At 43.3% G+C, this 22,263-nt stretch overlaps 1 protein-coding gene across 1 annotated transcript in view; it reads right to left on the minus strand.

Annotated features, from left to right (window-relative positions):
* Positions 1-22,263, minus strand: part of SLIT3 (slit guidance ligand 3) — a 946,021-nt gene that overhangs the window by 113,495 nt on the left and 810,263 nt on the right. Inside the window, exons 25-26 of the mRNA XM_090064655.1 lie at positions 17,434-17,597; positions 6,391-6,515 (exon numbers count right to left, since the gene is read on the minus strand). Of these exons, the coding sequence (XP_089920781.1) occupies positions 6,391-6,515; positions 17,434-17,597 (289 nt within the window). The remainder of the gene's footprint in view (positions 1-6,390; positions 6,516-17,433; positions 17,598-22,263) is intronic.

Genomic DNA, 22,263 nt, shown 5'->3' on the forward strand with positions numbered 1-22,263 from the left:
GTGCTTGCAAGCATAGAAGAGGTTTTGGCCCAGATGAGGTTCATACACTGAATGTCACCTGAGAATGTGAGTGTGAGTGGAGGGGAAGAAGAAAGGCTAAACATTGTAAAGATGTTTAAATTAACTCACTGCAAAAACTACAAAGACCTGTCTAGGTACACGTGATCTACCCTAAGCTCTAATCTAGAAAAGGTCTGTCAGGGCTTTATTACACATTATGCTATATGCTGAACAAATGTTAATTGGCTTAGTGTTGTTTGGCTTAGTGAAGCAGTCACACAGAAAGGTGAAAAATTTGCTTTGACTACCCGTCACCTGCACTGATCTACACTGAAGTCTAATCTAGAAAAGACTTGTTGGGGCCTTGTTACACCGTACACTGTAAGCTGAACAAATATTAATCATCTTAGCGTTGTCTGGCTTAGTGAAAGAGTCACACAGTAGCTGCGCCTACACAAAATGCTGACTGTGCAGTTGTTACTGCACAGTCATTTAGTCCATGCATACACAAGTACTAAATGATTAACCAGATTTACTGTGCAGTACCATTGCTGGACAGCTTTTAGGTGACAATGATGGTACAGTAGTTCGTTACTACTGCACAATAGCATCACAACATGCTTCATGCTACATGACGCTATTGTCCAGTGGGGGTAGGAAGTCCCATCCTGTCCCTGTACCTCTCCCTCCGGGGGCTCAGAGGCTTCAGGCGCCTGCCAACCATGGCTGCTTCTGGGTGAGCCAGGCTGGGGGAGCCAGCGCTCAGACCTTGCACAGCCTGCCAGAGCACAGAGTCAGCAGGAACTGGCCTTGGGCTACCACACTGCAGCTGCTGAACTGCCAAGCTCCACCCCACTCCAGCTGCATAGCCTTGCCTAAAAGTACCGTGTAACAAGGCCCTCCATACAGTGATAAGGATAGAGACATAGCTGTAACCAAAAAAATGCCAATGTAACTGCTTGCATGTTACAGGTGTTAGCTAGGACAAAAATACCAGAAGAAAAACTATATCCCTGATCAACATTATAATTGACCTAGCCTGATTCAGAGAGCTACTGCACAATATGCAATTTCTAGGGTAAAGCATATAGAATATGGAGAGGCAAGTCTATATATTTTCCTACCAGCTTGATCAAAATACTTGACTTTTATTAAAATTCTTCCAGCTTCATTGTATTTCAAGAATACAGTTTGGCATGTTTAAAATGACCTACTAATCTTTTGCATTCCATTGACATGTGGAGATAAGATAACCACAGAGTCCCCTCAGAAGTATTATCCAAAACGCTGCCATAAATTGCCATTACTGACAAATTCCAGCAGGATCAGTCCATCCCTATCCCGTACCCACAGCCTGATACTCATCGACTGGGAATCAAATTGAGCTGAGGAGTCATGTGTTTTTCTAAAAGGCCTGGGACTGTTCATTAGGAGAGGAGACCTGCAGACGGATGGGTTGGCTCCTCGATTTGTGCTTGGAAGAAGGATGCCTTCCAACAGGGAGAGATTCTGAAAGTCAGTCCTCTGTAAGAATATTTCAAAGAGTAGACAGATAGTCTTGAAGAAGTGAAAGACTCTTTTGTATTGTATTTTCTCTGGTACTAATCTTTAAGTTTGTTACCAGCAAAAGGCAATGGTTGACTGTCAAAAGCCTCCTTAAAGAAAAGTTAGCTCACTGCAGAAAGCCCTGATGCAAGGGTGATTGCAATTCCTTTAGGAAACTTAGACAGGAAGAATAGTGCTATGGCAGGCTACAAGAGAGTAATGACCTACTAGAACTTCTTTTACTCAGTACAAGTTTCCTGGTTCAATATCTGGTTTTGGTATTTTTCTCAATCAACTAGTGCCATGAGGCTACTATTAATGACCACACAAAGGAACTTGCAGTTTGTTGTGGATAATTTCCCTGAGAGAGGCTCCAGTAAAACATACAGATAAGGAAGATTGTTCTACAAAGACTTTTACTTTCAGTTGTCCAAGGTAAAAATGTCAAACTCAAACTTTTTCTACGTAAATCTGTTAAAAATCACTAAAAGTTGAATTCAAATATATTGGTACAAATTAAACTGTTCTAGTTACAAGAATTACAAGAAGAGATGTTTCAGGGATCCTGGCTAAGTCATCAGTTTTTATGACAAAGAGATGAAAAGTTCTGGATATGGGACATATTATTTATAGTTGAAATTACTTTGATATGTTTTGACTGGTTATTGTCAAAAAGCCACCCCTTCCCAGACTTTGTGTATAAATAAGCATAATAATGGTTGGATTGGAAAGAGTGTGCAGCCTTACTGCCTCCCAGTGTTTTGTGGAATTCATCATGATGTGTTTGCTCCTTCATCACCTTGTTTTTGAAAGACATCCTGACCAAATGAGGCCAGAAAGGGAAATGATGTCATCAGCTTCTACTACATCTTCAATAGCATGTGGGTTGTGAAATTCAGATCCTTGCTGTCACAATACTCCTTATTTATTCTTTTTCTTCCCCACCTCATTTCTTTTCTTCCCTCCCTCTGTTTTGCTTTCTGTTTAAGAAGGGGCTGATTCAGCTGGACAAGGCTATTTCTTTTGCAATATTGCTCTGAGCCAGTGACCTGTGAAAAAACTAAATTCATAGCCTGCTGCTGAAGCAAGTTTGTCAGGTCTCAGAATAACTGGTTATACAGTGTGCTGGCCTTTGTCTTTCCAGCACTGAGAGCAGTAAAAATCACCACCAGGAGACAGAAGCTTCTCTCACTATCTTTTTTGCTATCGTTTTTTGCATGGGCATCTGTAAGTGTATGTATGGTACTCTGTCTTCAAGGAAACAGGACTGGACTTGAACAGGAGCAGCCAAACTATCTCAATAGACTCATTTTTCTCTTTTGCCTTTAAAGGCAGTTAATACAATCTTTAATATAATGTAAAAAGCTATCAAACAGCTATGTGCTATCAAGAATATTTTTAGAGTTGTTTTTCCCTTCTTTCCCTGCAACGTTTAATAAAAGTCCAAGAAGTTTTTAATGTTGTTTTTGCAATGTGAATAAGCCAGTACTAACTGGACAGGAATCCCTGGACCACACTTAACTGTATGCATGATTTAAATCACAATTTAAATCACTGGTCAGGAAGCCTCGATTTAATCATTGTTTTCTGTAAAAAGTACATTCTTGTTGTTTGATATCCTTTGTTCATTTAACTTCTTGAAACTTTGCACTTTTAGAGAAAGGTAAGGGCTTGGCTGTGTGTACACAAACTTGCAGAGACAAGAGGGCTGATGGGTAGGTAATCATGTCTGTTATCTCTCATTTCCATATACTGCTGTTAACAAGAATGTTGTTTCTGGAGACAACAAACGCCCTATGCCTAAAGAATGGTGCTTGTCTCTGAAAGCTTGCAAAGAACAATTTTTCCCACTATTTAGTTAGTCTAATACAGGGGTGGGCAATTATTTTGGGTGGAGGGCTGCTTACTGAGTTTTGGCAAGCTGTTAAGGGACTCATGGGTAGCCCTGCCCCTTGACAGGTGCCCCACCCCCTGGTTGCCATCTTGGGACCAGAAGTCCTGCCCCTTAACCCCCTGACCTTTGCCACCAGAACTCCCTCCCCTTGCTCCCAGAAATGCTCCTTTTAGCAAGCAGTTTTGCCATCTCAGAACCAGAAAAATACCAAATTATATTCTAAAAATCAAATATCTACAACATTCATTAATTTGATTTAAAAAAATCTTTTTGTCCCGATTTACATGTGTTTGTGTAGTGTTCATAGACGTGATCACACAATAGCTTAAAATGAAGTCTTACTCTTGTAAACTGTGTGGGTGTGGGGGGGCTGTGGGTGTGAGTAGGGGGGTTTGTGGGGGAGGATGGGTACGGGGTGAAGAAGCATGTGGGGGTGTGTGTGGATATATAGGGTGTGGGTAGGTATGGGGTTTGGGTCACGTGGTGCTGGAGCAGCCGCATGAAGAGAAATCAAGCACAGGCAGACACTTCTGTGTGTGGGGGTGCGGAGGTTGGAGGGGTTTGGGGGCAGGCCCGGGCTGGCCTTTCTCCTGACTCCTGCCAGTGTTTCCTGGGCCCTACTGCCCCTGGCTCCTGTCAGATTTGACAGGGAGCTTGGAGTAGATAAATATTAATTCTGTAGGTGCCCTGTGGTCCAGATAGAATGGCCTGGTAGGCTAGATCTGGCCTGCAGGCCATATGTTGCCCGCCCCTGGTCTAATAAAAGATACCATATCTACTCAAAGAGCCTGGTCTACTTCTATGATCTCTGGAGACACAAAACCAGTTTGAGAACTGAGACTAACCATTACAGAGACACTTAATGGGATCTTCTAGAATGAGCACTGAGTCCAACTGGGTAGAGTGTTTTTCTTTAATCTTTACTAATCTATACAGGAGCCTCAGGGAACCCTGTAAGATTGGGCCCCTAATATAGTCTATGTCTTGTTGTGACCTATTTATAAAAGTTTTTAAAAGGTTCTATAAATATATTGTCTCAAATAGTATATAATGAGAAGTTATAATCCCTATTCCATGATGATATCTTTGAGGTTTAACATATCTTAAATTAAAACTATCTTTATATATGTTTATTTTTTTAAAGCATCTTAAAAATAAACATAGCATTAAAATATCTAATTTCCATTAAAATACCATTAAAAAATCTAATCAAAATGCAATTTTAAAATAAATATATTTTTAAAATCATTGATTTTTATCCACCCTGACTAAAACATTTTCTAAGTCAGATATCCCCTTTTCATCACAAAATATAAAGCCTGTGACTAATGCCCACCCACCTGTTAATTAAACAGGGACACCCCATTCTGCACTATGCTCCAACTCATACCTTATTCCTTACGCTAACCTCATTGGTTGCATTAAGCTCCCAATGATATCAACAACTGGGAAGAACTGCAGCATGTAGCCTTATGTTCTAATGCAGGGGTGGGCAAAATGGTGGATGTGGCCAGTGGCAGACTCTATTTCCCAGCAGCCCCTGCCTGCACTGCTCCCAGCTTGTCTTCATTGAAACCTTGGGAGCATGGGGCTATGACAGCATGGGGCTGCAGAATCAGGGTACTTTCATGGCCCTGTGCTCCCAGGGTCTCCATGAAGACTGGCTGGGAGTGGTATAGGCAGGGCTCACAGCTGGGTGGGAAGGTGCTCTGGGGCCAGGATCTTGTGGCAGTGACAACATGGGGCCTGGGCAGAGCCTTGATCCAGTCCCTGCACACCCCTGCCTGTAGAACTCCTGCTCATCACAGGGGTGTGCAGGCAGTGAATTGCAGCTGTGCCCTGGCCTCAGCCCCGGCCCCATGCAGTCACGTGGCTGTTATTACTCCAAAATCCTATGGTCTCCCCAGTGCTGCCTGCCCATCTTGCTCCTGGCTGTGGCCCCATCCCAGCTACCTGGCCACGAATCCTGCTTGTGCAGGTCTCTCCCCGAGTGGGGGGTAGATGGGCCGGGATGCTCAGGTACTGGGGCTAGGTCTGGCAGCAGCAGCCAGAAAGAGACAGTGCCACAAGGACTGCTGGCAAATGGAGTCCATCATAAGCTTGATTTGGCTTGTGGGCTGGACTTTGCCCACTCCTGTTCTAACAGCACATTTTTCTTGGGATTGACAATGGAAATTATATGGCAGCAGTGAAGACATGATACTGCTCAAGAGATGCTCCAATATGCTCCCTAGGAACTGACAAGCTTGTTCTCTCTCTGTCTCTGATACAGCTATATTCTCCTTGCAGGGGTAATAGAACTTCACATCTATAAGATTTCACATGATCTACTTACAGTACAGATATTAACAATCACAACTCTGATAGGCCTGATTCCTCACCAGCTTGTGTAGTCCATTACATCTGTGCAAAACGGGTGTGAATTGGAGGCTATCACACACAGAACACTCCACTTATTCAGAATCTTTCAAGTGGTTGCATCTTGCATGGGTTTGTGCATCTTGTACTTCACAAGGTGCAAGAGATTAGAGAATTAGACCCAATCACTCTTAATCAAAGGGGAGAGAAACAGACTGTGTCTCGGCTAAGGCTACAGAGAGTCAGTGGCGAAGCCAGGAGCTGGACTAAAAGAATCCTAAATCCTTAGACTCCAGTTCCCTTCCTCAGAACTGACTGCCTCCAAAGTAAGGTTTTTTTTTTTTCTGCAAGTGCCAAAAGTCATTTGCTGTTCTATATTCTCCTCAATCTTTTCACTAGTACATCCACATCTTAAAAAACAAATACGTGCATTTTCTGTCACACAGAGTGAATGATTTTTGGTGTGCAAAGTTAAGTACAGAATTTATGAGCTCAATTGTCTGTAAAATTGACCTCAGGTAGTACACCACTGAAATGACCCACTGATAATAGAAAATGTTGTGACTTTTAACACAGTTCAGTTATAGTCCTACCTTGAAGCTGGATGGGCAAGTGCACCGGTAAAACTCCACTGGATCATTATTGCATGTCCCATTGTTCTTACACGGACCAGAGAGACAAGGGTTACACTTGGAAACAATATTGATATCTACTGGCCCTGGAAAATGAAAGCAGAAAGTATTATGAGAATATGTGGATTGCAAAATTTATTTTCAGTCTACATACAGGGTCCTATACACAGGTCATCACCACTCTGTGTTTTGTGCCCCTTGTGGCACCCTCTTTGTATTGGCACAAACATAGATGATACTGGTGGAACTTCATTCGATAGCACAGGATCCCCACAGTTTTACACAAACTTTAAATGCTTGAATTTGTGTCTTGGACAACTCTCTGATGTTTAGAGACTTTTCTAAATAAGTAAGCCCAGGCCTACAAAAACAACCTCTCTCAAAAGACCATGCCAGGATCTTTCTGGGTGGTATCTTTTATTGGACCAACTGCATGGTTGGGATAGACTAAAACAAGCTTTAGAATGCCTTGAATGAAGAAGAATGAATATTTCCTGGACCATCTTAACTACAACATCACTTCAACACTATCAAAAAACATGTTTATTCTTCAGTAATTTCTGCTGCCTCTGTGCTAGAAATTCTGCAAGAGCTGTCCCCCTTGCATAATATTCTGGTATTTCTAGTTTGTGGCTGGCTCCAAAATGATGCAGCAGCAAAAAAGAAAAACAGGTAGGAAAATGACATACATTTTTGTGGACCTCAAGGAAAGTTCAGTTAGGGGTTATAGAGAAGGCTCATGCTAGAAATATTTTATTATCCTTAATTTTAATAGAGTTGGTGACTGACTTCCTTCTGGTTCTGACTGTAACAAGGGCAATAAACACCAATATTGGAAGTGATTCAGTCCCAGGTAAACATGCAAACCCATATTTAAGCCATTTAATAATCCCCATGCTTGGATAGAAACCATTCCAAAGAGCAGGGAAAGGACTGTGTCAGTGCTGCAACAGACACTGGAATCTGGAGACTGAAGATAAATGCTCACAGCCCACCAGCTGCCATTGCAGCCACCACTGAGACGCCACTAACTTCTGCTGAGTCATATGCTCCTGTTGGCTGACCTTCCTGCTCTTTGCAGAGCCTGGATGTTCTACTTAGTTTCTGTCTGGGGAACAAAAGGACTGCCTGAAAGGGGAAGGGCTGCTGAGGAAGAAGAGTGAGCAGCTGGGTCGTGAAGAGTTATTTGCAGGGAAAGAATACAGGATGAGTAAGGACCTACTTAATTTGTGATTTTGCGGTAACTGAAAAATCTGCAATTGTCCACGAAATCAACTTAAAAAATTAAATTAAATTAAATTAAATTAAATGCTGGTTCACCAATAGGAGTCAGCCGTCCTTGCTGCCTCACAGCCCAGCCCAGAGGGGAAGGTGCCAGCTGGTGGGATGGCACAAAGGGCAGCCAGTAGCTAAGATGCCAGCTGTCTTCTCATCCCTCCTCTCCCCTGGGGCTTCTTTGCCAATCAGCACTGAGGGGCAGGGTGGCACAAAGTGTAGCCAGCAGCCAAGGTGGGGGCTGCCCCTTGTTCTTCCTCCCCACCAGGGCTTCTCTGGCAATCAGCAATGACGGGCAGGAGTGCTGGGAGATGCCTGCAAAAATCAGCTCCTCATGCTGAGACCAAGCCAGGAAAATTCATTTTTCCGCAAATTAAGTAGGTCCCTAAGTATGAATGAAGGTCATCATGGATATAGAGAAGGGAATGACAGTAAAGGTACATATGAGCATATTCAAATACATGGAGTGAAGAATCAAATTGGCCCTGTTAAGTTTTTTCCAAACATCCTGAGTTATAAACAGGAAACCCAGCACTCAAGACATGCAAGGAAGACAGTAAATTGATTTTATTCCATTTCTTTTTAACATCCCTGATTTAACTCCCTATGGCATTAAAAATTACTATGGAAAATGTCAGCAAAACTAGAGGCAAACAAATACTTGAAACAAACCCAGATGCTAGCATCTCCTTCCCCAATCCAGCCCTTCATGTGCCAAGACCTAAAAAACCTCATGGTTTGCTGTGTTAACACAGAATTATCCTGTTTTAAAAACACATCATTATTTACTGACCAGGTCATCTGAAGGGCAAAGCAACTCAGTTTGTCAAGGCTACTGCACTGGAACATTCACAACTGAATGTGCTTTGAGAGCCCCGGGGGTGCTCTACGGTGCCTTGAGATCTTTTCAAAGGTGCCATGGGGTGCCACACAATGTTAGCACTGTGAGGTGTGCAAACACGATTCACAAGATGAACCTAGAGATTTCAAATAGGAATCCATAGAGTTCAAAACATTCTGACAAGCTGTGGTCTTTCTGAGTTTTTGCAATGGAAGAATTTATCTATTACTTTTCTATAGTAAAAAAAAAAGTAAAAATTAAGAGTTGGCATTTTCTGAGGGGCATCTGTATCTAACAAGGGGTGCCTTTGACAACTAGTGGTCTATTATGTTTATATGTTGCCTGGAGTTAGGTAAGAAATCAATCAATACTACAGAGTTTTTAATAAAGAAACAAAACAAAGAAAAGAAAATTTTATTCTGTAGCTGTTGACTGTCTAATATTAATGACTCAAAGGTTAAACTCAGTACCGGTAAAAGTAAAAGAGAAAAACCCTAATTTAAGCAAGGTAGTTAAAGCCTTTAATTACTTTATCTCCTGTATAAGAAAAAAAATGCAAGGATTGCACAAACGTACCCTCAAAGCTTAAACAACGTAGGACAGCACAAGTGTGCGGGAAGGGGTGATATGAGGAGTCAGTAGCAAGTCTGTAAAATCTACTGTTCCCATACTGATATGTAGTCTAAGTTCAATTTTCACAGTTGGGGTATGTATGAGTGAAAAACCATATAGAATATTAGAAAAACATGTGGGGCTTTTAATTATTGGATAGACTACTGAGTCACACAAAAGCAGCAGACAAATAATATTACTCAAGAAGGAGGGATTTTGCTTTTTTATCATTGTACATATTAGCATTTCCCAGTAAGGACAGACATTATATTTGTAGCACTATGCACACCCTTGCAGTGTTACATAAAATGGGTGTAGACATGCCCCCCACCTGCAATGCTACAAAAATGGCACAAGTGCTACAAAACATGTCCTGTCTGAAGCAGGAACTTATATGTAGCACTGCATTCTTAAGCACCACATATAACAGTTACAGGTTTTGGAAAAGCTTTGTACAGTTACATGAAGCACCACAGGTGGTCTTCTACTCCACCAGCATCCCACAGTGCTCTGCTTTCCCCTGGAAGGTATTACAGTACCATGTAGAATCCCTAGTTAAGGATCCTATAGCACAATGATTTATACAAATACAAGATTAAAAAAAAGTGCCTCTGTTCGAAAAATCTTAGCATTGAAGAAGCAGGTATAGGAAAACAACGAGACACCATTGGTTAGCTTGAAATCTCTGAAATCTCAGCATACTAGTGGCCTAAGAATTGTCAAGGTTTTTCATAGGCATCCTGGCAAAGAAGAATTTTAAGGAGGCATTAGAAGAAGATTAGGAGGTAGCTTTGCAGATGTTTACAGGAAATTCTCCCAAGCTTGAGGGGTAGCGTGGGAGAAAAGCACAATAACAGCACCTTGAAGGCAGACAGTGATTTCACAATAGCGTATGAGAGAAGCTAGGTAAGATGAGCGTAGGTTGTAAAGAAATCAGAAAATGACGATAAATAGCTTGTGTTTGACAGTGGAGGGGATTTACAAAGAGGAATGACAGCATGCAATTCAGCTGAAGGTTTCCCTCCCAAGTCACTATTAATATCTATTATTTAAACGGTACCAATATGGAACACAGTAATGAACCCATACAAAAATCACTGAACAAAATATATATGTACTAAAGGCTGCTACCCATTTGTAACTCCAACAGTGGAGTAAAATGTGGAGTAAAGTCCTATTACCCTAAAGCAAGGGATGTTTAACTGTACAGAATGTTTAACTGACTTAGCAATATTAAGGAAAAAGGTCCACAAAAGAATTGACCCAGACGACCTCTGGGCCCAAACTCAAAAGGAGGGTTGGAGAGGGGTCTGGATAACACCTGATATATGGCCTGGTGATTAGAGCACTGGGCTAGGAAGTCAGAAAGTTGCTGATTACAATCTGGGTGTGGGAAGTCTGGAATTCGGGTCTGCTGCTTTCTGGGCAAGTGTCATCATAACCATTAAACTATTAGAACTGCAACATGTGATGACCCTCTTCATATTTCCAGGACTTATGTTCAGGTACATGCATATGAAGGTATATAGCTGTGTGCTCAGCCAGTGCACAGCCTATTGTTCCTGCTGTAAAGCCACGGGAACTTTCATGGGTAACAGAAGTGAAAACCATTCAAAAATGGCAAAAATGGGAAAAAGTAATTTAGGTGTGTTAAGTGAAACAGAATTTGGCCCTCTTTATTACTTTGCTAGTTAAAACTATGTAAAATTTAACCCCATGCTACTTTGTTTTGATGCTTCCCTGTTAACATTAACTTCTAGTTTGATACCTGCCTAAATTCAACAGAAGAAAATAATGTGAAAGTCTGTTCTTTTGTCCTGTCATTTTATCCCCATTCACTACTTTTCTCTTACTTTGTTCTAAAGTATATGACAGTACCTATTTTGGGACTAGCAGTAGCTCAGGAGAAATGACACTAACAGAGATCTCATATTATAAGACATAAATCTTGAAGTCTGATTTTATACCTTTTCATAATATAATATACCTTTTCATAATATAAATTCATGGAGATATATTCAGGTAGAAACCTGAAAACATTCCATTTATCCCTATGGCATTGATCAAAGCCAATCAATGCAGGAGCTAATAAGAACAGTGTTAGCTCCTTGCATTTAACTAGCTTATTACTGTGCCCTTGGGGGTTTGATTTATAAACCATAGTGCAAAATGTTCCCAGTCTAGTGCAGTCCTTTCTAATACTGCAGCTGACAAGAAGGGGAACTTAATAAAAGGTCTGTGTGGGTCTATGTGAATTGTACTTACAAATATATGCTCCCAACCACACCATCCGTAACACATGGACATTTGACTTTTGCCAAAATGCAAGGTTAAAACACAGGTTGACAAAAGTAATTGTCTGTCTACCCTGAAGTCAGTGGCACAGAACTGAATTTTACATTGACATACCCAGGCTATCTTTAAATTAATACACTTTGGTGTGGCTAAAAATTAGCTGCAGCCACACAGTGATCAAAGAGAGGCTACCTTGCTTAAATATTCACCCAGTCTCTCAGGAAGGTTTTACAGCCTGCACTGAGCTCCAGCTACTGTGGCTACTACTACAAGTACCTGAGTTGGCTAGTTTGAAACCTGCTTGGGTATCATTATAGGAGCTGAAAGCCAGACCTATGACTGCACTGTAGACAGAACTGCATGCTTCTCTTCAGAGGGTGCATCTAAACATGTGTTTTACTGTGGCACTGACTAATTAGCTCCATAGTAAAGCATCACTATCTACATTTGTACCCATATTAGGGCACAGTAAATTAATTAACTCCACTGTAGGACAGTGTTGTCTGGGACAAGTGCTATCCTATGGCAGAGTCATTTAGCACACCAAAACACATATAGACAGTGACCAGGGCTGGCTGGGGTATCAGGGTGCTACGGTGCAGGGGCTGCCTGCCAACGAGCCTCACACTGTAACACCCCTGTGCCCCAGACAGTCTCTGATACCTGATGCCACCACCCTGGGATGCCCTACCGCAGCTCTAACTGCTGTCGTCCTGGGCACATGTGTATGCACTGCGCCTGGGAGCCATTAACTCCAGCATGAACTGTGCTGGAGTTTATTTCTGTGGGTTAATTGTATGTGTAGATGTACCCAGAGAGTGTCTCACTGTTGCCAGCAGAAGCATGTTAACAGTGATAAGGAGGTGGTAGGCCAGAGTGAAAAGATCTTTTTATAATTAGGATTCAACTGCAATCATGTAAACATGTTTTGAGATTTTACTTACCATGAATGGCGTGTGCTCCCGGTGGGTGGGGGGGTCATGGCAGTGACAGGAGTATGGCGGTGGCGGCAGGAGCGTGGAGGCGGTAAGTGTGGAGCTCCCAAAGATGCTGCCAGCGCTGTCAGTAGCAGGGAGCAGAGGGGGTGGCAAGCCTTGACCAAGGGTCACGACCACCCACAGCCACTGCCGGCAGCAGTGACAGCAGCCAATAGGTATCATGGACCACCTGCAGACACTGCCAGGTCATGCACGGCAGGTCATGCACTGCCATGGTGGCGAGCGGTGACTGCCTGCAGGCACTACCAACAGTGTCGGCAGTGCCTTTTTGCAGAGGGTGCACCACCATGCTCAGGGGGTGCATGTGCATCTGCATGCACCCCCTACACATCGTCCCTGTTACTTATGAAATATAAGGAGGTGCACTAACTTCAGTTGGACTTTGTACTGGCACTAGAGACTTAAATGTGAGCAGGGGCTTTCTCTTGCTAACTAACAAATCTTTACATTTTTTCCTAGAGGAGAGAGGTGAATTCTATGAAAGCTCACAAGCTGTACAGCAGTGACTGTCATCCTCTAGGCCAGGAGTCAGCAACCCATGGCCCATTTGATCCTCCTGCAGACACGGGGCTTCACCAGCAAGAGCTGTCCCCATGCTGCTACATGGAGAAGTGGTTGTTGTGCAGCTCTCCTGGTGCCAACATGGAGAGAATAAGTGGTAGCAGTGAAGTGTATTCTGTCCAAGTCTGCAGATGATACAAAACTGCGAGAAGAAGTTGACACTGTAGGGCAGGGAACAACTACAGGCAGACATGGACAGGTTGGACAAATGGGCAGAAAACAATAGAATTCAATTTAACAAGGAGAAATGCAAAGTGCTGCACCTAGGGAGGAAAAATGTCCAGCACACCTACAGCCTAGAAAATGACCTGCTCAGCAACATGGAAGCGGAAAGGGATTTTGGAGTCCTAGTGGACTCCAAGATGAACATGAGTTGTCAGTGTGACGAAGTCATCAGCAAATCAGGAGATGCATAACAAACAGAACCAAGGAGGTGATACTTCCCCTCTATCGGGCACTGGTCACACCACAGTTGGAATACTGTCTCCAGTTTGGGCACTGCACTTCAAGAGGGATGTGGATAACCTGGAGAGGGTCCAGAGAAGGGCCACTCGTATGGTTAGGGGCTTGCAGGCCAAGCCCTATGAGGAGAGACTAGGGCACCTGGACCTCTTCAGCCTCCACAAGAGAAGGTTGAGAGGCGACCTTGAGGCTGCCTATAAATTCATTATGGGGGCGCAGAAGGGAATTGGTGAGGCTCTGCTCACCAAGGTGCCCCTGGGGGTCACATGAAATAATGGCCATAAGCTAGCAGAGAGCAGATTTAGACTGGACATTAGGAAGAACTTCTTCACAGTTATATTGGCCAAAACCTGGAATGGGCTCCCAAGGGAGGTGGTGCTCTCCCCTACCCTGGGGGGTCTTCAAGAGGAGGTTAGATAGGCATCTGGCTGGGGTCATCTGACCCCAGCACTCTTTCCTGCCTATGCAGGGGATTGGACTCAATGATCTATTGAGGTCCCTTCTGATCCCAACATTTATGAATCTATGGCTGAGACCTAGCCAGTGGTGAGGCATAGTGAGTGCACAGGGGTGCATGTGCACCCCCTGACAGCACTGGTGCACTCCCTGTCAGGCCACACTCCCTGTTTAGGCAACCACCTGGGGGGCAGGCATGAGTGCCGGTGCCCCCCTGCAAGCGCTGGCCGGGGAGCAGGACCACCAGTAGAAGTGGCTGTGCTGCTTGTGGAAGTGGCCGCAAAACTTCTGGAAGTGGTGCAGCCACTTTTTGGTGAGTGAGATCAGTGGTACCTGTTCCTCCCCATCAGTGTGATTGGCCTCCAGGGGACCCTGCCTCACCCATTGCTGACTGGTGTCACTGATGTGCCCCACCCTGACCCAAAAGACACCAGTTGCCCAAGGGCTAGCACAAGTTTAACCACCTGACTTTCATCAGAGCAAAGTAATTCTGGCCACAACCTGAAAAGGTTGCCAACTGCTGTTCTAGACAACTGCTTTGTTTGTCCAAACACTGCTGCTAGATCAGTGCTGTTTTCTTCTCTGCCCTGCTGCACTGCTATTCTGTACAGCAGGGTTATCAAACTTGTCTGGCTCCATAAGCCAGATGAGTGGTACAGGATCAATCCCCAGACAAGATAAAAGGTGCAGGGGCAGGCTCCATGGCCAGACCGGGACCATGAACACCTCCTCCGGTTCTGGTCCAGGACCAGATGCCTGGCATCCTTGGTGTTTTGTTGCCACCATGGAAACAAGCCACAGTGCTGGGCTCCTTCCCGTGGTGTTGCCGTGGCTTGTGCCAGATCTGACCTGTGGGCAGTACGTTTATACACCAGTTGTACAGGGGGGCCCAGAAAAGCAGCTAGAAATATGCCAAAGATAGGATAAAGCTGCTCAAACTTAGAACAAACTTTACACATATGCACAATATTCAACTGCTATTACTAGCCCGCTATTCAAACACAAGATGTATATTCGAAGTGAAGAGTGAAAAAATAGCACCTTAGTCTCATTCCACTGGACCTAGTGGACATTTTTATGGAGATCTACCAGGGTCTATGAGGATGATCCTGCAATCTTATCTGTGTGGAAAAATTCCTCTGTTTGTAGAGGCACTTCATACGACTTGGCGTAGGTGGATCCAACAATGGATCCTCCAACCAATTTGCTTTCTTATATATGCTTATTTTGATGTTCTGTTTATCCCAAAAAAGTAAGTTGCAACTTCTTGAAAAAACATCTGTAGGTTCAGGCTAGATATCAGGAAGCACAACTTCACAGTCAGGGCGGCTAGGATCTGGAACGAACTTGCAGGAGAAGTGGTGCTGGCTCCTACCCTGGGGGTCTTCAGAAGGAGGCTAGATAATCACCTACCTGGCGTCATTTGACCCCAGCATTCTTTCCTGCCCATGGCAGGGGGTCAGACTTGATGATCTGCTCAGGTCCCTTCTGGCCCTACCAACTATCTCATATTATTCAGACTAAAATTTGAGTCTAGTAGTAGGAAACTCCAAGAGAATATTTTGGGGAGAATTTGACATCAAGGGGTCAAAGCATTACAGAAATATGTTAGTTTCAAAACTAAAAAATAAATAAATAAATAAATAAATAAATCTCAATTCTACTATTGTATTTATAACATAAGATGTTTTTGAATTCCATGTTAGCTTCCTTCATTTTTAGTCTGAGAGTCAGCCTATTTTTGGAGGTTTATTTAGGGATATTTGTACCTCTTGTTCATGAAGTTAAAAACTCAGCAAAAAAGCAGCGCATTTTGATAGCTTTAAGAACACATATAATTATTATCAGTTTAAATAAAACTAAATTAGAATGCCACTCATTAAAAGTGTAGCATGAAAATCAGGAAATTCTATTCAGGTTTGGGAAACAAACTTGGCTTTATTCCTATATCAACACCATCTTTAGCTATTCAGCAGTTTAATTCCAGCCATTATACAACTATCATGCCAAGCCAGGAACTTTAATATAATTTATCATTACATATTATAACTGTGCATGGTTCTTCACAGACAAATAAAAAGATAATGTCCTAATGCCTTCATCAGCATTTCTAACAGAGACCACAGACCCTCATTTCCATTGCTGCAAAAAGACATCTTCAAACCTCCAACTTCACATGTGGGCTAGTATCCTGAATAAACTTTCTGCACTCCAACAAGTTTTGAAAGTAAGAATCATGATTACAGTCTCAATGTGCATGCCTGAAACTATGTCCTTTATCCACAATTCCACAAATAGCCAGGAAGTAGGTTCATCCACAATTGCTGTCTATTTATATAGCTCCTGGAATGCAACATAATTGCTCATAACGCTCACCATTACAGTTGCACCTAGACTGCTCCTGAATTTACACTCTAGTTAAGGACACAAAACACTGATCCACTGCATTCAGTTAGTGATCATTACTAAACAGACATGAGATTTGAGTTAAAGTTGTGTCATGTACAAATATTCTTATAGTCAAACTAGCCAATTGCCTGTCAAGAATGATGGGGGGTGAGGAGTGGGTGGGGAAGGAGCCCTGTGCCCCCCCATCCAGGCCCGCTCCCCCCTTCCCTCCTGCTGCTTGGGGTCCAGGCCCACTCCCCACCACAGTGGCAGGGGGTAGGGATGGGAGGAGCGGGCCCGGGCCTGGGCCTGAGCCCGATGTGGGGCAGGACTGGGCCTAGGGGTGGGGAGAAGTCAGGCCCTGTAGCAGAGGGAGAAGCAGCAGGCCCAGGCTGATCCAGTGGTGGCAGGGGTATGGGAGGAGCAGGCTCAGGGCCAACACAGGGGTGGGGGTGGGGGAAAAGTGGGTCCGGACCCAAGAGGGGGAGGAGGCTTGGTCCTCCTCTTCCCCAGCTGCTGCTGTGTTGGAATGCAAGTAAAGTGTTACGGACAGACAGACAAGCAGACAGGTTAAGGCTTTTTTAATATTGGAATGCTGGCTTTCAAACAAAACCTTCAATTTCAACAGCTTTCAAGCTTATCTATATAACAGTATTTTACATTTGTGATGTTAGTGTTACCTACTACACTAAACTTTGCTTAACCAAGTTTTTTGGGGGTGTCTGAAATAAATTATTTGATAAAATAGCTGTGAAATAACATCCCATGGAGCAGGTTGTCATCTGCCTGATATGGCAGCAGTCTTGCTATTTATACCAGGGATTGGTGTTTTTATTAAAGCCCCTCTAGTAAAACAATTACATGATAATCTGAGCTTCCAATTTTTCTTTCTTTCTTTTTTTTAATTAAAGCAAATATCTGGCTTTAGGCTATGTGGAAAAAACTGAAAGAGTAACTAGAATGCAACCCAAAGCACAACCAAAATGAAACCAAAAGGCAAACAAGGAATAGGCTATATATATTTTTAAATTGCATTTAAAATTCAGTAGCAGTGTAACAATAAACCTGTTTATTAAGCAACAATAGGCAATAGGAGAGTTTACGGCTTGCTCCTACCTTTGCACTGGAAGTGGTGGGTTGGTGTGGTAAGCAGCAGCCTGTCTACCATGCTGTCTGGCCCACTGCAGCGTGCAATCCCAGGCTCTTTGTACCCTGCTTTCACCCATTCAGAAAGCCAGCGCAGGCTGCAGTCACAGTGCAAGGGGTTGGTACCTAGAGCCCTAATGATGGAAAACAATTAACAATATTTCCTTTGCTTATAAGCAAAAATAATGTCCCCCCAACTCCACCAAAAGTGTTCATTTTATCCAGCTCCTCTACATTAAGCCTTTATTTCAAGAAGGAAGGAGGAAAACCCTCTGAATATTAAATGGATTGTGTGAAAAGGCTTCTTTCAATCCCCTCTTCCCTTCTTCCAATTATAAAGCAAACCAAAAGGCTAACAGAAAAGTAACAGTAGATCAAAGAACTATCCCTTTTCTGCTACAACAGTGTCAAGAAGCCAACTACTGTTTCACTGAATTTGTTTATTTCATTTTGACCTTACACTTTTTTTTTTTTTACCTTATGACCCAACATACAGAGCTTGAGTTGTTCTGCTTAGTTTTGATCAGATAGCTCAAGTGGCTGTTTACCTAAGCAGGCAAACACTTCCACCAAGGATACCAACCTGCATGTTCAAAATGCAACCTTGTTTTCTGCAAAACTTGTTCATGTGACACTGAAAATCACTTCTGACTAATATTAGAGAGTAAATATTTTTTTCTTACGTGTCTGCTGGATGGATTCAGTAAAACAGTAATGAGAGTGGTTAAAATAGACATATTTAAAAACTGAAATAATCATTCCTGGAACTATTTCATTATTTTGTTGAATTCTGTTACAAATACCAGTCAATTACCCGATCCTTAACTGTAGCCCTAGATTATTTAGCCTGAATTTTCTGAAATAAGGAATGCAATGGGAATTAAAACTCCTCAATCAACCTGCCTCTGAAAACTCTTTCTTGTAAATATACCCTCACTGACTAACAAGGAACTATTTCCATAAAGAAGTGCTTAGTTATGACAATTTGAAAAGTCCCTGGGAATTTTAAACAGTGTAACAATGTCAACCACAACACACGTTTGAAGACATTCTTTGCAAGAAATCCTATGGGACACTAAAAGAATAAAGCAACTTTTGTATTAAACACAGTATACTTTATGAACCAGACCTATAGCTCTGATAGTACATACTACCTTGATTGAAGAAAATATGCATACGGTTAAACCAGTTCCTATGAAGCAATGAATTTAACCTGGTTCCTTTCTATCACAGGTAACCACGTCACATAATCTATTTTAAACTTATCAAACTGTGCCTTAAATTGTCCTGAGCAGTCAAGCTTATTCATGAAAGACTGCTTTTGCCAAATGTTGGATTACACCTTAAAAACCTTTAGAGATAAAAACTTAGCAGTGTATATAGACAATATTACCAAGGGGAGAACCCATTATGAAAATGCATCTAAAATAAGTGGTTATATGTTTGACCAATTGGAGTGTCTACATGAGATAGTCTACTGTGCAGCAGAGTAATTAATGGGTGGGGGCTGGGAATCCAGGCCTTGCTTGTTCCCCTGAGCATCTTTTCCCAGCATGGAGCTGGCTGCTCCATGGAGTGGGTGGGGGCTAGGAATCCAGCTCTCACCTGTTCCTTGGAACAGCTCCATGCCATGTGGAGATAGATGCTCTGTGGAGCAGGTGGGGGCTGGGATTCCCAGCTGCCACCCACTCCCAGAGAAGCCAGCTCTGTTCAGGCAGGACAGCTGCCAGAGTGGGGAAGATGGGGGCTGGGCAGGAAGCATACTGGCAGCTCCTAGCAACTCCCTCCTTGGCAGGGAAGACCTGCCCATCATGGGACTTGCTGGCAGCAGCGTGTCCTAGTGGGCATGGGGCCAGAAGAGCTCTGCTGGCTGCAGATGCAGCTCACTCCTGGCCCTGTGCACGTAAGGTCCCTACCCGATGTGCCAGAAGACAGCTGCCACTGCAGCTGGAAGAGCTCTTCTGGCCTCATGTCCACTGGGACTGGCCCTGTGCCCCTTGCCAGCCCTTGGGATAGCACTGAGAGAAGCCTGAAGCTCCCCCAGGCTGCTGCAGAAGAGCAGAGTAGGGTGGGAGCAGCCTTGTAGTGGTTTTTCCTATTGGGAGCAAATCTGCTCCCAAGAGGGAGCATGTGTAGACATGATCCCAGGAAGGCTTACTGTGCAGTATTTTACTTAAAAGCACATGTAGATACACCCAGTAACAATATCACATTAGATGTTCTGTTCCATAAATAAAGGAAGTAGGCTCTAGATTTGATTATAATTGTAAACTTATTCCTATTAAATTTGAAATGGAGTTATTCAGTTACCTGTTAAAAATCAATTACTATCTCTATGTGATGAAGTGTGAAGATCCCTGGTTGTCTTTTTAAGAGATGCATGCTATTCTAAGACTTACTTTTAAATAAAAAGTACACCAAATGCTACCAGTATTGCTGCTGCTGCTGTACTGGTGCAAGTTCACTCAAAGATGCTGTTCTGAGAGCACCTGCAGCCAGGTGCCCAGTTATGCCTGTGGGCCCCATTGCAAGCTCCGTGCAGCGTTGACTACACAACCAGCTAGAAAAAGCAGCAGGGCAGCATCCTAGAGGGTGCTGAGGCTGAGCTGGTAAGTATAGCATATAGAACTAGACTGTGGAACCATGAGTAAATCATATCAGTGTGAGATGAGGTTGTATTTTTTTTAAACAAACAAAGCACTTACTGGTATTTCTCTTGGGCTAGGATAAATCTCCTTCTCATATGCCTACACAGGAGGTGGGGAAATCTTAAGGTTTTTCCACTGAATCAAAACCATTTTCTCATAAACCAAGGTATGAAGCAGCAGGTCCACGGAGACAAATTTATTTTAAGCTGTACTTTGATGGACACATTTATATTTTGCACAACAACATGCAATTATAAGCTTGGATAATTTGTAGAATGGCTTAAGTCCTTTTAAGGGCACTGAAGTAGGTTCATTTATTTTTAAAATACTGGTTGTTCAGGAAAACAGGATTGAAAACAAAAAGGCAAAACATTGTTTTTCAGAAAAAAACCCTAGGAAGGGTCATCTTCTGCATAAGTGTGATACCATCAGAAGCATTAAAGCCACTCACATTCACCCTTCTTCTTTCTCATTCAGTGGGTTAATAATGCCATGGAGTCCCCTTCAACAAAGCCCTATCTAAAGTGTGATGCAGACTGGCCAAGTACAGACTGTCAAAAGGCCCAAGACTGAATCAATTCCATCTTTGCAGGTTAGTCTAAACTGCAGAGATTAAACTGAGAAGCAAGTAAACAGACATTCACTTTTGATTCAAGAAATGCAGCCACATGCCTGCAGTGGCCCAGGCCAGAAGCCAGGGTGGGAGAAGGGAAGGGGGAGGGGGTAGGGAGTGCACTAGAGCATAACTCCCAGTGTGCCAAAGGGAAGCTTTCGGGAGCAGTCACCCTTCTTCAGGGAATGAGAGAAGCTAAAGGTGTAACAGGATGTCTGTGAAAATGTAAATAGGTAGAAGTTAGAAAGACAAAGGTAAAAGAAGTAAGGGAGGGGGATTCAGGCAGGGGGGGAAAAGTCCAAAGGGAGTGATAGAATACAAGGTCCTGTTACACTTTTAGCTTCTCTCATTCGTTGGAGTCTCAGACCAGCAGAGACTCCCTATGCCTGAAGAAGGGTGACTGAGCCTGAAACCTTGCCTAAAACCTGTAAAACTTTTTTTCCAGCTACTCAGTTGGTCTAATAAAAGATATCGCTCAAGGAACCTTGCCTGCCTATGACCTTAGACCAACACTAGTACAACCAAAAAGCCAGGTAACCTGTCTGCATCTTACCAGCTACAGCCTATCACCAAAGCTAGGGATAAACATTCAAAAATCCTGAGCCTGAATTGATTCAATCATTGCAGGTTAGTCTAACCTGGCTAGGCTAAATCAGTTTTGTAAGTGGACAGACATCCCAGAAATGCAGGCACATGTCTGCAGTGGCTCAGGCTAGAAGCTGGGGGATGTTAGAGCAGCCCTCCCTTCCTTCCACAGCATGGAGCTGAGGGGGGTGTGGCCAGGCTCTAGCAGGTCACTGTGATTAGCCCAGCAGGGAATTGATAACAGTGTTTATCACCACATTAAGAAAACAGAGAGACATTACCAGCTACTTGTTGATTCTGACTGTTGATTCTACCTGTTGATTCAGCAGGACCTTAGCTAGCATATAGTCTGTTGGCTAATACACAGACACCTCCTCAGCAAGACAGAGGGGAGGGGGGAATTCCTACTTAGCGGGGAGTGGTGAGGGGGGGAGATCCCGGGGGAGCAGCTTGCAGTCTGTGCTGGAGCTCCAGCCAGGGAGCAGAGGGGAGAGGCCAGCCCTGCTGTGGAAAAGAGAGCCCCACCCAGCCCAGAAAGCATGCCAGGATGCTGGGGGTGTCTGGTTTATCTTAAAGTAGCAAGGGGTCTGGGACAGATATTGCATAAACCAATTTGACCCAAATCAGTTAAGTCTGATACTATACATTTCACCAGGTTTATCTCAACCTGGTTTCAGCTATTCTCAAACTAGTTTATGTGCACTGAACATCTGTTCTGTTACAGGTTTAAACCAGTTTCTGATCACTTAAACCATGCAAGAAGACAAGTAAGGGATAGGCTAGTTTGTCCTGTCACTCAGCAGTAGTGATTATCCCAAATAAAGTGCCACATACATATGGCTACATTGCTTCTAGTTTAAGAAGCATCTTCATTAGGGAAGTGGGAAGTGTGTTAGCATGTGTCTCAGGAATGTAGCAAGTTCACCATGCATATCAACATTTATTCCATTTTAA

Source organism: Crocodylus siamensis, chromosome 10 (assembly GCF_052110815.1).
Source record: "Crocodylus siamensis isolate JL-2025a chromosome 10, ASM5211081v1, whole genome shotgun sequence".
Classification (NCBI taxonomy): domain Eukaryota; kingdom Metazoa; phylum Chordata; order Crocodylia; family Crocodylidae; genus Crocodylus; species Crocodylus siamensis.